Source organism: Chenopodium quinoa, unplaced genomic scaffold (genome assembly GCF_001683475.1).
Source record: "Chenopodium quinoa cultivar QQ74 unplaced genomic scaffold, ASM168347v1, whole genome shotgun sequence".
Lineage (NCBI taxonomy): Eukaryota > Viridiplantae > Streptophyta > Magnoliopsida > Caryophyllales > Amaranthaceae > Chenopodium > Chenopodium quinoa.
In genome coordinates, this window is record NW_018742204.1 from 22,681,465 (window position 1) to 22,698,797 (window position 17,333).

The 17,333-nt window shown below is 33.5% G+C and overlaps 2 protein-coding genes across 2 annotated transcripts; both read left to right on the forward strand.

The window, feature by feature from the left end:
* The first annotated feature begins 681 nt into the window (after window positions 1-681).
* Window positions 682-9,579, forward strand: LOC110724121. The gene is made up of 14 exons (XM_021903516.1): window positions 682-1,309; window positions 2,452-2,490; window positions 2,589-2,642; window positions 2,759-2,822; window positions 2,985-3,043; window positions 4,102-4,226; window positions 4,333-4,392; window positions 5,320-5,378; window positions 5,735-5,814; window positions 6,693-6,731; window positions 7,338-7,400; window positions 7,486-7,533; window positions 7,618-7,746; window positions 9,125-9,579. The coding sequence occupies exons 1-14, from the start codon at window positions 1,091-1,093 to the stop codon at window positions 9,170-9,172; spliced, it is 1,086 nt and encodes a 361-aa protein (XP_021759208.1). The 5' UTR covers window positions 682-1,090; the 3' UTR covers window positions 9,173-9,579.
* Window positions 9,580-11,876: 2,297 nt separating this feature from the next.
* Window positions 11,877-17,095, forward strand: LOC110724126 (protein CPR-5-like). The gene is made up of 5 exons (XM_021903520.1): window positions 11,877-12,514; window positions 14,309-14,365; window positions 14,662-14,697; window positions 14,804-15,544; window positions 16,289-17,095. The coding sequence occupies exons 1-5, from the start codon at window positions 12,176-12,178 to the stop codon at window positions 16,871-16,873; spliced, it is 1,758 nt and encodes a 585-aa protein (XP_021759212.1). The 5' UTR covers window positions 11,877-12,175; the 3' UTR covers window positions 16,874-17,095.
* Window positions 17,096-17,333: the final 238 nt, after the last annotated feature.

A 17,333-nucleotide genomic window follows, 5' to 3' on the forward strand; every position in this document is an offset into this window, starting at 1 on the left:
TTGCCATTTAATATTTTTGTTATGCAAATTCAACTAACAACGTTAGCCTTGTCGTTAGTCAAAATTTACAAGCAAATTCATCTTCTTCACTAGAGAAAGTCGGCGAGTCGACCAAACGCCAGTGAGTTTGTAAGTCGATTTTTCTTCCAATTTGGTGAATGTATAATGGAAAAAATTCAGAAAATTATAATGGAGAAATTCAATCTTCAAGCCCAATTTTAACTTTAATGGAGGACATGGTCATCCTACCCTTTGGGGTTGACCATGCCCTTTATTTACCCTTATTTCTAGGGTTTTTCGTTTATATCGGCGCCGGAGGCGCCGAATGGGGTCATCTTTAATGTCACCGTTTTCAATGGTGTCGCCTTTGATGTGAGCTTCAATGGAGGAGGAAAGAGGAAGAAGAAGGATCATTATTTTAATTGACGACTTCATTGTTGAAGAAAATATGGTGATGAAAATGGTACCTTCCTCCATTGTTGAATGGAGAACCTGAGTCTTCTTTCTCTTTCTTCTGTTTTGAGGGAGAAGATGAGTAACTTCCATCAGTTAGGGACCAATCTTCAGCACATGATTAAAAAAAGGATGAAAATATTTTTTAATTAGCCAGCACGAGATTCTATGCAAGATAATAACCAAATTGTCATCTTATAAACATTTCAAGTTTATCAAATTGATAAGCCTGGGCTTCTTCCTAATTTAAACACCCATACACGTCTTAAACTCTTAATTAGTTAATTCTAAATTTGTCATAAAATTACCTTACATAGGAGTAAATTTTTGGGTAGCGTAAAAACACCCCACCCAAAAAAAAAATGGAAAAAGAGAAAGAATAAAGAAAAACCACCGTTGTTATCACGCCATTTTAGAGTTTGAAATACCCAAATCTGAAAAACACTGCAATTTCTCTCAATTTTCAACTTGAAATTAACGCAGTTATCCAACCATCCTCCCGCTCATATATATATTCATCTTCTTCCCCTCTTTCTCTCTCTTCACCGCCGACTACTTCTCTCTCAAACCCTATCTCTCTCTTCGCAATCTAATCTCTCTCTAGATTCTTCTCGAAGCTTCTTTGGTTTGTTCATCAATGGCGAAAAGGAAGCTTGCTCAGAGAAAAGGTGCTGCTTCCAAAAAGGCTAAAATTGCTGAGGAAGAGAAGAAGCATGAAGATACCGAAGTTGCGGTGTCTCAGGAAGATAAAGCTGTGAAGAAGCAGAAAGAGGAGCCGAAAAAAGTTGTGCGAAAACCTAAGAAGCGTACTAAGCCTGATGTTGAGCCTGAGTACTTTGAAGATCAGCGGAATTTGGTAATTTTTTGGTTTTGATTATTGTTTTTTTTTTTAATAAATGTGTTTTTGTTGTTCGATTGAATTAGTTTTGTACTGCATTGTGGAATTTAGGTTTATTTGATGTGTTTTGTTGTTTATTTTGAATTAATTTTGGTTTAATTTTGTACTGCATTGTGAAATTTAGGTTTATTTGATGCATTTTTGAGTTTGCTGTAGATTTTATTTCATGTTGTGAGATTGTTTGTGGTTTGATTGTTTTGTAGGGTTTTTAGTTTGTTTTGAGAGTTTGAATTGCATCATGAATTTCTGTCTGAATTTGTGTTTTTTTTTAAGAGATTAAAATTTACATAAATTTATTACCTGTTTATTGAATTGCATCAGTTTTCTTCACATACAAAAAAAAGCTGAATTCTTTTTTCATTCCTTTACCTGTAGTTTTGTGTTTTGGCATTAGCCTTGAATTTGCTCTGGATTTGTATGTTTGTCTTGTTTAATTTCTGCGGCTCTTAGAAGAGAATTTCATAAGAAATCAGCAGCTTTTTTGTTTTGGAAAATCCCAAATTTGAAAACATTACATATTTACATATGTTGGAAGAGAGCTAATTATAAATTACTACGAGTGCTTTTGAGAGAAGTTTATTACTTGAAACACTTCATGGGTACCTCACAAACAAGTTAATCTTCACAGTTTCTTTGTTGCTACTAAACTCTCATTAGTAAAGAATGGACAAACAATGCCCCATTAGTACTCTGTGTATAGGTTTTATGATAACAATAATCGACATGTCTAGAACAGTTTCACTAATCATACTGCGTATGATCAATAAAATAACGCTGGTCAACATTAGATTAGAGAAGGAAACAAGTTGTTACCTTGGGCCCAAAACAGCCCCACCATTCTTTCTCCTGTAAAGGCTTGGCACAATCAAACGACAGAGAAATATGCATAGGTGATAAAGAAAGCAACCATGCTATGTTAGCAATGATTTCATGGGTTTATGTGCTTAGAAAATAACAGGATACCTTGCACTTAGTCCCACACATACATTCACCTTCTAATAAGAAAACAGCTAGATGTGGAAGCATGTTTTTGTGTTGTACTATGAATGATGTAACCCAAATGCCCAAATTACAATTGATTTTTTTTGTTTCTTTTCCAGGAAGATCTGTGGAAAGAAGTATTCCCTGTTGGTACAGAGGTATGCCAGATTTATTCTGTTTAATTTGCTTTTGCTTCATTTTTTTGGTTTTTTGTTTAAGATAATGGGCCATATTAATAAGTTTTCTTTATTTCCAGTGGGATCAAATGCACTTGGTTTACCAGTATAATTGGAACTTTACAAATTTGGAGGTATGTTGCAAAGGAAAAGCTAGTTTGGTACTCTTTTTTGCAATGTTTTTGGTGTTATTGTGTTCCTGACTAGGCATTGCTAATTTTAACTAATTAAATGTTAATATGTTTGTCAGAATGCATTTGAAGAGGGAGGAGTGCTGCATGGAAAGAGAGTCTATCTCTTTGGTTGCACTGAACGTATGTTTTTTTTTAGCCTTTTAACTGTTCTTGATTATGTGATGTTGATGTTATACTTTTGGTTCCATCATCAATGCCATGAATTGAAAGCTCATTTGTTTTAGCTTTTCGAGAATATTTTGTTGAGTTTTTCACTCCTTATTTGTTTTTTCATTTATGCAGCTCAAATGGTTCCTCTCGATAATGAGATGAAAATAACTCAGGTTCCTGTTGTGGTAGCGGTAAGTTATTTTTCTTAATAAATAGACATTAAGCATGGTTATTTTGGTTGCAAATAGCTATATTTTATGGCTTCTGGTTGAAAGAAGTTTCTCAGATTTGCCTTACAAAAAGGCATGCTTTCATAAATTCCAAACCTGTTTAGGGCTAAATATTGCTATGATAAGTGTTCCGAACTGTACTTCACTCTCTGGGACTTTCCACTACTAAGTTTGTAAGAATATTTGGGGCAGTACCTTATACAACTATTAGGTGTAAAGGGTGGTGAATTCATCATCTCGTCTCAATCTTAAGTTGTATCTGCAGCAGGCTTACTCAACAAAGCAGAAAGGTTAAACCTTTCACTTTTCAACAGAATTTATGATATAAAAAGTGTGCATGAAATATTCTTCCTTCCCATTTCCATTATTATGCATCCGAAAGGCAAAAACTAAAATTGAGTGTTGGAAGAATGGAAGATAAGTTGCTTTCATCAAAATTCCAGCTTCATGTCTCCATGTAGGATCCTCATGTTTGTTGATCCAGATAATATACTTATTTTTCCAAGCTTTGCATGTCTTCCAACCTTCATTTTAGCTTATATATTTTTTAAATGTATATATTTTTCGTACAAAATGCTTTCAATCTGCATTTTAGTTTCATTGTTATATAGCCAGACCAATTTTATTTTTAAAGGCATTTGTTTTTCCTTGTTATTTTTAAAACTGAAGTTGTTCCTTGCTTCCAGTTTCTTTGTATTCCCTCCATCCTTTTTATTTTCCAAATTGCCATTTGCACATGATCTTGTGCAAGTGAAGTAGAGAGGAAGTAGGATCCAACTCAAGAGAAAATGCAGAGACAATTTCTTAGAAAGGAAATGGAGCAAGTAAAGACATAATTATTTTTATTTGTGCAAAGATTGTGCCTGCTGTTTTTATCGTCAAAGTAGTTGTAGAAAATAACCTCCCCCCCCCCTCCAAAAAAAGAAAGAAATTAAACCTTTTTTTGTCATATTTTTTCCTTGTTGCTGTATTGGTTTGTCTTTACCTTTTTATTAACTGATATTGTTCTTTGTAATTAGATTGTGTCGCAATTTCCCCCTTCGGATAAGATCGGCATCAACTCAGTTCAAAGGGAGGCTGAAGAAATTGTTCCCATGAAGCGCATGAAGATGGACTGGGTACCATATGTTCCATTAGCGAATAGGTACCTAATTTTGAGAGCTTCCCTTTGTTTGTGTATATTTTTCCTTTTGGCTTATCCATTGTGTTTCAATGGCTGATGGCTAATAGTATGGTGTCTTAATTTTCAGGGATATTATGGCAGAAAGGTTGAAATCTGAGATCTTTATCTTGAGATGCACTCAGAGAAAGTATGTTTTCGTTTTGGTCATTTAGCTCCTTAAATGGTTTCTTCTAGTGTTCTAATGAAGTGTTTGCAAATTTCTTAATTTAGTCTTTCAGCTACTTTGTCTGTCGTATGGTCCAGATAGAGTTCAAGAAACATGCAATCTTTGTTCTTGTGTGTCCTGAGACTCCTGACTAATTTATGCTAATTTCCTTTTTTCCTTTTTTTTTTTTGTAAAATAATAATTTGGGCACAACTAGTCTGAAACCATGTCACAGCCTGGCTATGTTGATTTTCATTTGCTTGTGCTGGAGAAGTAGTGCTTGACTCACCCGTATATGGATCTGAATACCATTGTAGTTTGCTCATTGGTGCTGTGTGTTGTAATGGCGTGTGACCAATTTGTTCCATCTGAACCTGTCTTGGTGTTTCAAAAAAGAAGAAATAATAAAAAATTTCCCCTCTATTTATATGAACCGGTGGAGTTTTGTAGCTTCCTGTAGTATTGTTTTGATAATCATAAGTAGTAGGATAATGAATTAGTGTAAATAAACTCCTTATAATAGCTGACAAATTTCCATTGTTGATCAGATGAAGTAGGATTGTGATTATAAGGTTATTGGGAGAGTAAAGAAGTTGTCAAGTTGTCTTGTTCAATGAACAAAGAAGATGAGTTTATAATGGCACTTGTTCGGGCGCATTAAGTTTTACTCTTTACTCTATGGATGTGCATTCAAATTTGGAGCTTCACAAGTTTTATTCTTAGTTTTACTCTTTACTCTTTAATATATTCTTTATCATAGAGTTGCTATCCTGTCTAATATTTATTTCATTTTGATAACCCTGTTTTGTTTTCTATTAGTATCTATAGTTGGTAGCTATGTGGACATCTTATGCTTAAAAGCCGAGCTGTTGGGGCAGTTCTCATTTATAATTTGTTTGATATCTGCAGGTCTGCGTTAAGGCATTTGAAGGAAGATCGTGTCAAGGCATATGAGTATTGTTTACCTTGTGAGTTCCCAACACAATTTGTTTGCTGTCCAGTTTCTAATGTAATGGCTTATAGAGTTCAGTGAAAATAGAAAACCTGACTCAAGTATATGGATGGTTGACTTCATATCCATGTTTATGGGAAAGGGTATATAATCTTTTATGTTAAAATTCAGTCTAAGCTAAAATTTGTTGCTCGATTTCATATTATATTCTCTCCCCTTGCACATTAGTATGTTAAGAGACATAGTAGCCATTGGCTGTGTTTGGCTAACTCTGATAGCTTGATATAACTATTGATTCTTTGCTCGACTATTGCCATGTGGCCATTATATTATTTTGTAACAAAATTATGCTAATGCCTAACTTTTTGGCAGATATCTACCAACCTATGAAAGAAGACGAGTTTGAACAGAATACTGTTGTCACATGTTTATTTGATATGGATCCAAAGCCGGTAAGATTTAGTGATCAAAAAGTTTGATGGTTTTATTGAACAACTTTCGTTTTTTCTCAGGGTAATTAATGAAAAACCCCTAAGATAATCTGGAAAGTAACTTCTTTTTCCACAGAAAGATTTGACTTGCATGTTTTTTGAAAAGAAAAGTTGGAGATCTACTATCATATTTGTAAGTGGGATAAATGAAACTTTAGGCAGAAAGATCTGTGAGTAGAGGAGTAGAGAGAGGTGACGTAAAAGAGGTAGATCAAGATGGGGATGAGGAAATGGGATATTACGATAAACAGAGGTATGGTAATTGTTGAGTTTGGAATTAGAGGGGGGGGGGGAGGGGTGTTAAGATACAAAGAGGTGTTATGGTATGGATGTTGTGTAGGTTAATTGAACCAATAAATCCCTTTGTATCCTGCGTAACTATGAACTCAACCTATTGCTGCAATTTCTTTCTTCTTTAATTTCAAAGTTGGTGGATTGGTGCTATTTTCTTGTTGAAGGTGCTGGCTCACCAATTAAGCTAAATTTGTTCACATCTACCTGTGTATTTTTATATATTTATATTTATTTTTATATATTATATTTATTTTTTAAAAAATTGGTATAACACAGCAACACATGTTTTAGTTTTTAGATTTTGCTGTAATTTGATTGTTGAATGTGTTGCCAAACTTGTTCAAATATACTCAGTTTTTTTGGCAGTACACAGAAACATACGTTTTAAGTCTTTATGTTGAATTTGATGTCCTTTGATGATGACAAATATTTTAATTTATAGATGGTGACATTCTATGTAATATGATTGAATACCAATGATTTTTGTACTAACTTGTATTTTTTTTTTTTGAGGAATACTAACTTGTATCTGTTACCTGTTGCAGGTAATGATTGAATTTGATTGGGAATTTGATGAAGTTGAGGTATGATGTCTGTTACCTATTGCCTCTTTATATGAAGTCATTTTAATTCTGTTTTAACCCAGCTATTCTATTGTCAAGATTTTGCTACATCAGATATGACCACATAATAAGAGAGTAACATACTGACAGTTTGTTGTGAATTCTGTATTTATCATTTTTTTTTTCTTCTGTTTTGACTATCTTGGTGTAACGGACTTCTTCAAACACTCAAATTACAGTATGTGAACAGTAACTAAAAAAATAGGGGAAGGTTGATTCTTGGCTGGCATTAATGGTTGAAATATAATTTCAAGGATAGTAGCCTGTGGCTACCATTCTCCGACTAGTAGCTTTAGGCCACAACACTCAAATGCGTAAGCAGATACAAATAATTGACTGCCCTTTCATGCTACTTTCTCGGTTTGGTATTTATATACAAAGTTTGTCTGCGTTGACAACTACCCAATAAGGATTCTAGTTGTTGTCCGCTACGAATTGTGGCTGCTGCTCCTGTCCACCATTCATCGTGGTCTTCTTTTTCTTTTTCTTCTGGCATATCTGAAAGGCAGAGGTTGCCTCTCTTGCTCCATCCCAGTTGGTCCTTATGCTTTGCTCCTTCAATTTCAGGAATACACTGATAAACTTATAGAAGAAGAGGAACTTCCTTCAGAGGAGAAGGATAGATTCAAGGTTTTGTTTTGAGCTATGTGATATTTTAAATTTTCTTTTACTTTTCTAAACCTAATGCGAGGAAATTTTTCTGTTATTGCCTCAGGAATTTCTTAGAGAGAAAGTACGGGAAGCTAAAAAGGAAAATTGGGAGGTGTGTTATAGACAAGATTTGGCTTTGGGAGTGTGTTGTAATTATAAATTATCATCATATAATATGTTATATCATTATTTGCAGGCTAGGGAAGCTCGTAGGAAAGCATTGGAGGAGATGAGTGAGGAAACAAAAGCTGCATTTGAAAATATGAGATTCTACAAATTCTATCCTGTGGCTACACCAGATACTCCTGATGTATCAGGTGTGAAGGTAGAGTTCTGATCACCTTTTGCTGTTGTTTGATGTGCCTGTCTGATATAGTTAGATATTCTTAGATAAATTACTCTTTTTTAGTAGGTAGCCACACTCCTGTTGTTGGTAAATGGGCAGTGCTTTAGTGGTACCCCTGGTAGGGCACTGCATGTTCCCTGTTTATTATTACTAAATATTTCACCAAGTTGGTGTTAAAAGTTATCTGTGAGTATGTCTTGCAGTGGCCTACTATTACGCAAAAAATGTGAAAAAGGTCGAGCAGGTTTCTGTTTAGCCTCTTTGTCGTGTGGTATTTGTTATTCTTTGCTCTGTATGATGAGATTGTGCATGCCGCCATTTAAAACAAGTAATTAAATATATTGCTTATCAAAGTTGACCATGATATCTCTATGGTCTTACCTCTACGTTTGGGCTCAATTTTCATTCATGCTGGGAGAGGCTGGGTCCCCTACCTACTTTCGTAGTAGGTGGTGCGTCCAATTAAAAGATTTACTAGGTGAAAGTGTATGTATATCTGGATAATTGATAAGAGGAATGTAGGTAGTAGGCGTATTACAGAAAATATATATAGGAGTGAATGATTAAAGGTTGTGACACAGAGCATGAGTTTGGGCTTCATTCTTTTTTCTTATCTGACCTTGTAAAGGTTTACTGATCTGAATTTATACTTTTTTTTGAATTCAACTTTGTATCTCTTATCATAACTTATATTTTATGGTGATAAGAAAATAGTCATACAGAGTAAATATAGGAGTAAATGGTTAAAGGTCGTGACACAGAGCATGTAACTTGGGCTTCATTCTTTTTTTTTTTTCCTGACCACTGATCAGAACTTTGATTTATTTTTGAATTGAACTTAGTATCTCTTATCATAACTTATATTTGTATAGTGATAAGAGAATAGTTTTACATTTTTTTTTTGGGTAATGAATCCTATATTCTAATATTGAAGAGGTTTCATGGTTGTTATTACTCTTTTTATACTTTATTTGTTTATGTTTTCATTTGAATTGTTCCATGGGTTTGTGATATATTGCTCAAAATTAACGATTTATGAAAATTCATTCAAGTCAGTAGATACATGCTATTATTGAACTGTTTCGTTTGCAAGTGATTTCTATGATTGCCAAATATCAAGTGCTTATTTCCTGTTCAGCTTGCCTACACTTGACTTTTCAAAATTCCTGCCAAGATCATCAGGGAATTTGTTTTTGGAATTGTTGATTACTATTGTGCTCCCTTCATCTATATTTTACTATGAATTCCAATCTCATCTATTCATTGGCATCCTGGTTGTTCCTTATAATGATTATTATTATAATTCTCATTTTTACTGTTGATATAGACTGCCAGTCTAATTCATATCTCCGTGCAGGCTAGTTTCATTAATAGGTACTACGGGAAGGCTCATGAAATCTTCTGATGGATGTCAATTTGGCAGAGTGTTGCTCATGAAGAAACTGCAGCGTCTCCGACAATATTTTCTGCATTTTTTGGAGTGCCATTGCTATGGCTATTAGTTTTAAGGTTGGGAGATTAGAAACTCCCTGGGGTACAACCATGGTTGCTCATTCAGCCCCAGACATTAACACAGCGGAAGGCATTGTCATACTTGATAGTAGGTGATAAGTAAGCTGTTACTGTTAGCGAATTTAACTGTACTATACATGTTGAGAAATTTTTTTTGTCTACTAAAGAACTTGAATATTTGGAAATGTAGCAAGCCTTTCAAATAGCTTATATTAAGTTCTGAATTCCCTGTATTGCCAGACATCAATTTTCCGATTGCTCTTTAGAATGATACAGCGGCTTACAGCCCATACAAGAATATATATTTGCTATCGTTTCTGGCGGATTGACTGTTGAGCCTTGTTATTGAAGAGTGCTACACAGCGAAGTAGTTAAATGGCTGGCTTCACTGTCTTAGCCTTTATAAAATTCGAGTAATGATTGTGTCAAAAGATGTTATTTTGTATCCAAAAAATCAACTACTCATGTTTAGCTTGTTTTTCATGTCTTAGGTTTTCTCACTTCAGCCATTTTTTCCCTTCATTTGTTGGTCTTTGTCGCATAAATAGGTAAAAGAGTGATTTCCCTAAATAATGCTAAAATACAAATTAATTCCCTATATAAGTCGGTTTAAAAGCTATTTTTCACAATATCGTCCATGTAGGATCAATTTCTAGGTTTGGAATTTGACAGTATAAAACCTTTACTTTAGCTTTCACTACTGGCTCTTTATATAGAATTGCTAGGTATTAGAGGTTTTACATAAAGAACCACTTATACCAATAGAGGTTTTATGTTTACAACCGGTAATACCAATGGAGTTTCTATGCATAGAACCTCTAATACCATTAGAGGTTTTATATTAGTTGAAACCGCCAACAATATTAGTTGTTTTATACTTGCAAATACCAAACCTTGAAATCGAGCCTACATGGACGGTATTGTGGGAAATAGTTTTTAAACCAACTAGTGTGTAGCCCGGGCATTATACCGGGTAGCTACTTCTATAATTCTTTTGTGATGATGTTTTGATATTTATAATATTAAATATTTTTTTTAATTTTTTTGTAATTAGACTTTGTGAATATCAATTATATATATATATATATATATATATATATATATATATATATATATTCATGCTTATAGCATACTTGATGGTTAAATAACCATTCTTCTTATAAGAGGTTGGGTGTTTGAATTCCCTTGTCATCATCTTTTATATTTACATCCAGATAAGTATGTCAAAACAAATATTAAAAAAATCGCTCATTGGTAAAGCATGAAGAGGGGAAGAAACTTCAATTTTTTCCTTGTCAATTGTAATGTGTTTTAAAATTTGGAATTATTTTATTAATCCCATTTTTTATTTTTTATGACATGATTCCAATTTAGAGGTTAATTTTGTTTGGGTTTGTCTTTTAATTCTTTTAGATGATGTGTAAAAAAAAAAAAAAACTTTTAAATGCATGATTCCATGGAAAAAGAGATGGCAAAACCATTGCTCATATATTGCTAAGTTGTTTTCCTTTTTTTTTTTTTTTTTTTTTTTTTTTTTTTTTTTTGACAAATGCTAAGTTGTTTTCCTTATCCTACTACTAATAATTGTTTTCCTATTTAATTATTCCTTACTTATCCCTCTTATTCTTATCCCTATGCCTTGTATCAAACATTGGAGAAACGTAAATCAATTTTCTAAATTTATAGCGACAAGACCATAACATAGAGTCAAAATTAACAAAGCTCGATAGTTAAATAATGAACATCACATCTTGTGTGGCTGGTCACACTATATGAACGTTTGAAAAAGAACATAGTAACTCTTATAACAATTATTGAGTAACCCCTGTAATACTACCAGAGTAACCTCTACAACACCAATCGAGTAATCCCTAGGCCAGTAGGCCCCTACCACACGCGTGCCCTTATAAGAATTATTGAGTAACCCCTGTACTACTACCCGAGTAACCTCTACAACACCATCCGAGTAATCCCTAGGCCAGTAGGCCCTACCACACGCGTGAAATAACACTGTATCATTGAATGAGTAACCCCTTTAATACTAAAGATGTAACCCCCATAATGACTAATTACACCAATTGTCAGTCCACATATAAGAATTTGTGAATTTTGAAAATAACACATTTTAACTAGTAAAGGTAGTAGAGGGTGGTAGGGCTGTAGGGTGATTTTTTTTTTTTTTTTTAATTAATTAAGTATTTCCTCCGTTACGAATTACTCGCAACAAAGAGGTATTGTGAGACATAAAATATTCCTTTGTTGCGAGTAATATTTGACAAAGAGAGTATAACATTTGTTTCAAAAAAAATTAAAGAAACGTAAAAAAAAAACAAAAAAAAAACTATACTTAATTATATTTTATTTTTTTTGTTTTTTTTTAATTTTCTTTAATTTTTTTTAAAGACTAATCAGATGTCAACACATGTCATGTAACTTGCTACAACATATTAAATAATTGATTGAGACTATTTAAAGCATATTGAAATTAAAGGTAAAAGTATTAAAAAATAATCAAAAAGTGATATTGTTTTAGGCAAAAAAGCCAAAGGTCGGATTATTCTGATTTATTTTTTCCTTTTTACTTTGACTTGTTCTAGTTTCATTGTGTATCTAAACTTCTAAAGCTTTCTTTGAACTCCGTACGCTCTTTCGTTCCAAAACCATGTAAAATTGTAAATTCAGAACCAAAAAGAACTTGTACTTCCAAAGTTCCAACTTTCCAAGTACCAACTACTCCCAAACTTGGTCTCAATTTCCAACGGTAAACAAGATCACAATTCACAATTCACAATTCATTCATTTTTCAAAATAAAAATCTAAACTTTACCCGCTTTCTTCTTCCTCAATTCCTGTAAATCCAAATCAAATGCTTCATTAATTTAATCAATCCCTAATTATGGGGATTCACAACTCCCCTTCTTCCTCTCTGCCTCTTCAACCCTCCGATGAACAACCACCTTCAATCACAACCGTTAATCACACTCTCTCCGAAACCCCATCTCAGCCCTCTGATTTCCCGTCAAAACCCCAAATCAACTGTTTTAAATCAACCCGGAAATTCAAGAAACGTGCTGCTGATGAAACTTCCTCTGCTTCGTCTTCCTCTTCAATTCAGAGAGGAATTAGAATCCCTAATAAGCGCAAAAACCCTAGGTTTTCTGTTCGTCGAAGCGCTACCGATGTCGAAGCAATTGCTTTTCCTCTTGGGATGTCGATTGCCGCTGTTTTGGCTCAGGTTTGATTGAATTTCTATATTAAAGTTTTGATTTTTATACTTATATTATGATTTATTTGGGGTTGAATTTGAGGAATTGGTCTATTTGGGTGTTTTTATTCATGGGTTTTTGATTGAATTTATGTATATTTTATGTAAATTGAAGTTTTGAAGTATAGAATTGCTTATATTTATTTGCTGTGTAAAAAGTTTGTATTTTTTTGGGTTTTTTTAACAGTGTTTTTGCTGCTTTCATGCTTTGGATATTATGTGTTCTATATATATAGTAAAAGTTTAGTATATGTACTTAATTCAAATAATTTACTGGAAATTGGCTTGGATTTGAATTGTGGATTAAATTTGAGCTCTTATTCAATTTGGATGTGTTGATTTTCTGATGTATGTTCTATTGTAGTAGTTTCATGGATGCGCATTGATTGATTGGCGGCTAGGACATTTTGGAATACAAATGTATTATTATAGTATAATGTAATATTAGGATTGTATTTTGTGATCTTGCAAATGTTTTTTTTTGTGAAGTGAGTAGCAACCTTTGGATTCATGGCAACATTCTATTGCATTTTTCAGTGCATTACTTTGACAAGAAGTCGAGTGCTAGAAGCAGATGATTGCCAGATTTGAATCCTGGCTTTTGTTGATAAGTTTATGTCCATGGTTAACCTGCTTGATCTCATTCACTATCACCATACTTTGGAAGTAAACATTTCGTCACATTCTATTATGTTTATCGGCATATGTTGTGGATGAGGAGCCTCAGTCGATTTCTCTATGAATCAGATTTACTATTCTTATATATATGAAATGGTTATTTATGTGATGGTGACTTGCTCACTTGTTCAACTGTTATCTTGACTTGTTCATCAACTTGCCTTATGGGATTAAGGCTTTGTTGCCTATCAATGTGCAACTTTGGCCATTATTATCTCTAATTATCTGTAAGCAAATATTATACAATGGTGAATGTTTGAAAATGACATTGAGGCAAATCTAACATGATCTTATCTGACTATGCTATCCTTGCACATGTATATGATCAAAGATGGTCAACGATGAGTATATAAAGAGTGCAAAAAGCCTATATGGTACCACCTTTAAATTAAAGGGAAGTGTCTTACAATATTAGAAATATTTGATGAGAACTGATACTCCATTTCATCAAATTTTAGTTTTTTAATGGTAGAGTGTCTTGTAAGCAATGTAGTTTTCCTTTGATATTTTCTTTAGATATTAAATTTTTATAAAGCTCAATATATTGACCAAAGTTAGAACTTTATTTTTTTTAAAAACATCCTTTTGGCTTAAAAGGGTATAAAATATACTGTGGTTAGCAAAATAGTTTTTGGTTTTTATTCCGTTTCTTATATTATTATTGAACAGATTCTGAATTTAGTTAACTTTTATACTTTGATGTTATTATGTTAATCTTTAAATTATAATTGAACTATGATCTAAGAATCAAAGTATTGGATAGTGGTTAGGTTACTTAGGTGCACTTTCTTATAAAGTTTTCAGGTATCAATTCTGGATGACATCATGATTTATTAATTTCCACTTTATATCTGATTAAACAAGTAAAATTTTTATTATGAACTTTCTTATATGGGATTATCAGATGAGAGTCAACTCTTTAAGGTTTGATTTTTTTGGTTATAGTATATTAGTATTATGTATTGTGCTTTACCTATCTAAATTATTAGTACCAGCTTTGGATGACCTAAAAAAATATTGTAGCAATTACTATGTTTGTATTGTATCGCTTGTTTGTACGTCTGTTGATCTAGTTGTTGCTTTCAGATCTTGGAGAAGAAGGACTTGACGAATGAGAATGTTGCCGTTGATCATCTAGCGATGGTAAAACTAACTTTTCTTTATTTTTTTTATTTTTATTTTATGTATCATAGCACATTGGAAGTGTGTCACCACATATTACAATGTGTTTTAGTGTTTTTGAAGTAAAGGTGGTTTATTTGGATAAAGTTGGGAATTTTGTTCATTACCAGCTTACATTGAAATTATATATATACTAAATGCCATTTATTTGTTGTCAAATGTGTGCATCAGTTGTTTTCACAGCCTCTACATATCTCATATTTACCCAATGTTATAAATACACGACTTACGTGACTCCTTATGTCTTTGATATACAGATCTGCACTTCAGCTGTGAGGGAATCTTTGACCAATGTAAGCCACTCTTCAATCTAGCGCTGAAACCATATGATTTGTAGTAATGCTTCCACAAGACGTTCGATCATGGATATTTCCTTTGTTCCTTGATTGTGGCACCCAGGTATTTGGCGACAAGTTTGATGCTTTTGCAAGAAACTTTGAGAAATCTTTTGGAAGTACCCTTAGCACTCTCAGAGTAATTAAAAATTCATCTGTAGACGTTAGAGAAGATCAAGTTAGGAATGATGTTGGCAATTGTATTTCTGGTGAAACCCAATCCATCTCTGTAAACAATGGATATTGTTCTGCAAAAAGATTTGATATTGCAGACGGTTGCACAATACCAGTAAATCATTCTACTGGGGCTCAAGGACGTATGAAAACAGTTGGAGAGGAAGAAGACATTAAATCAGCAGATTCTAGGAACCAGGATCTTCCTCTGCAAGGGCATATAAGCTCGCAAATTGTTATTTCAAACATGCGAAATCACTTGAGCAACCATTCAGTGCTCAGTACTGTTGAGAAATCTGTTATTGAGCAAACCCGTGCAAATGATCTAAAGAGTGTTGAAATAGGTCTAATTATGAGAAAGTTGCAGCTGAAAGAAACTCAACTGGCTCTTAATTCTGATTTGAATTTCTTGGAGAGATGTAAATTGTCTCTAGGAATTTCAAGAACATCTTTTAAAGCCGAAAAATTCAAGAATCAATTGGAAGAGACAAGACATAGTGAGCTCCTCAAAACATGTGCGGACTTTCTTGTTGCTGACTTGCTTATAATGTCAGGGTGCCTTGGCTATGGAGTGTATGCGTTTTCATATGACAATCTTCGCCAACTTAGTAGATCATGCTCTGCTTACGAGGTATGGAAAACCTGTTTATTTTTGAGATAGCTAACATAGCTTTTAGTGAGTCCAGTCATCCACATTTTTGGCTCTGGATTACTGTTTTAGCCATTATTTTTAGCTTCCTACTATGTAATGTTACGGAGTCATGCAGATCCTATACTTCTTTGCAGTGGCCAATGGACCATATTTCAACTGAAAAACTTCTCTATTCTTTTTGGCGTTTGGAAATTTTGGTGTTTGTTGAGGAAATCTGTAGGACCCTTTGGCTCTGACGAAGAGAGAAGTGACCAGCTATTATTATTATCTTTTTGGAGGGGGTGGGGATGGATTCGTCAAGTTTGAGATTATTGCATATTACAATAGAGTTCCACAAGGTTTTTTTTCTTTTCGTCTTTGTGAAAAACTAGATAATTTCTTCATTTGTGATTCAAACCATATGCCAAGAAGTACCGGGAATACTACTGCCCCAAATTGAGGTTCCATATTTCTTTCTAAAACACAAAGAAATGAACCTAGCCCAATGCTTTCTACATTAGTTGGTAATACCAAAAAGTTCTACCTATTGTGTTTGAATGTTTAACTTCTAAAGATTCCAAATCATCTAATATAACCTTTAAAATCAGAATTATTTTTTGGAAGATTAGAGGTTGTAGTTTGGAATTTAGGATTATATGATTTTAGGATGTCCTTCCAATATGTCATTTTTGTTTGTTCATGGATGCACACCACTGCCTTATTCTTTCTTTATATTTTTTTCAGGTGTCAAAATCCTGGTGGATCCCGAAACCAATGGCATCATTTAATTCAGGCCTCCAGACCCTAAAGTGTGAGGTTCAAGTGTACAGCAGGATGCTGTTTGGTTTGCTGATGATTTTAGCCATCGCTTATGTGCTAATCCAACGCTCTGAAATTTCGAAACAAGCCATGCCTATCACCTTTCTGATACTGCTTTTAGGGGTTGGCTGTGGTTTTGCTGGAAAGCTTTGTGTTGACACATTAGGAGGTGATGGTTATCAATGGCTCATGTACTGGGAGGTTTTGTGCTTATTGCACTTCTTCTTAAATGTTTTTACGCCATTCTTCTTTTACATACTTAATGGGCCAATTCAAGTATCTCAAGAGAAAAAGTCTCGCGTGATCTTCCCCTTTTGGATGAGGCGTTTGTTGTTCTATCTCATTCTTATTTTGATTCCAATCTGTTGCGGTTTTCTGCCTTTTGCGAGCCCAAGATCTTGGTGGGAAGATCACTTCTCAAAATTGATCAGAAATTATATGTTAGCTGCGTACGTTGAAGGTTATGATGAGGGGAGTGATTACCATAATCACGGCGAAGTTGAACTGTAATACTATGTATTTTTTTTTTACTCTTCTACTCATTCCGAGTTATTTCTTGATATGCCTTGCAGAGGTTTTGTTTTGGTGCATCTGTATCTATGGTAGTTTTTATTAAGGCAGTTGTCTTTTGTGTAATGTTATTTATGGGATATTGTTTAGTAAACTGTTTCATATGTATGTTCAAGCACATTGTAGATTAATAAAACCGCGATTACTTTGTTGATTTGTGAATAGAGTTGGATTATAAACCATTTTTTACCCCATCAATTAACTAATACCAAAACAGAACATGCTTACATCTACATTGTATAGTTATTTTTTTTTAAAAAAACATGCATCATTAATGTAATGTAATGTATACTAGTTTTAAATATTTTCAACACAACTAATCAGCAATATTTTTTTTCTCAATTTAATTTTAATAATTTTGGCCTTATTATTTCAATTTTCTTATACACATTGCATTTGT

What these genes read in the sequence shown, in the direction of transcription:
- LOC110724121 (XM_021903516.1), top strand. Translation starts at nt 1,091, where the DNA reads ATGGCGAAAAGGAAGCTTGCTCAGAGAAAAGGTGCTGCTTCCAAAAAG. An exon ending in TTGAGATGCACTCAGAGAAA is followed by an intron (nt 4,393 to 5,319) that starts GTATGTTTTCGT and finishes TGATATCTGCAG; the next exon opens with GTCTGCGTTAAGGCATTTGA. An exon ending in GGGAATTTGATGAAGTTGAG is followed by an intron (nt 6,732 to 7,337) that starts GTATGATGTCTG and finishes CTTCAATTTCAG; the next exon opens with GAATACACTGATAAACTTAT.
- LOC110724126 (XM_021903520.1), top strand. Translation starts at nt 12,176, where the DNA reads ATGGGGATTCACAACTCCCCTTCTTCCTCTCTGCCTCTTCAACCCTCC. An exon ending in CCGTTGATCATCTAGCGATG is followed by an intron (nt 14,366 to 14,661) that starts GTAAAACTAACT and finishes TTTGATATACAG; the next exon opens with ATCTGCACTTCAGCTGTGAG. An exon ending in GATCATGCTCTGCTTACGAG is followed by an intron (nt 15,545 to 16,288) that starts GTATGGAAAACC and finishes TATTTTTTTCAG; the next exon opens with GTGTCAAAATCCTGGTGGAT.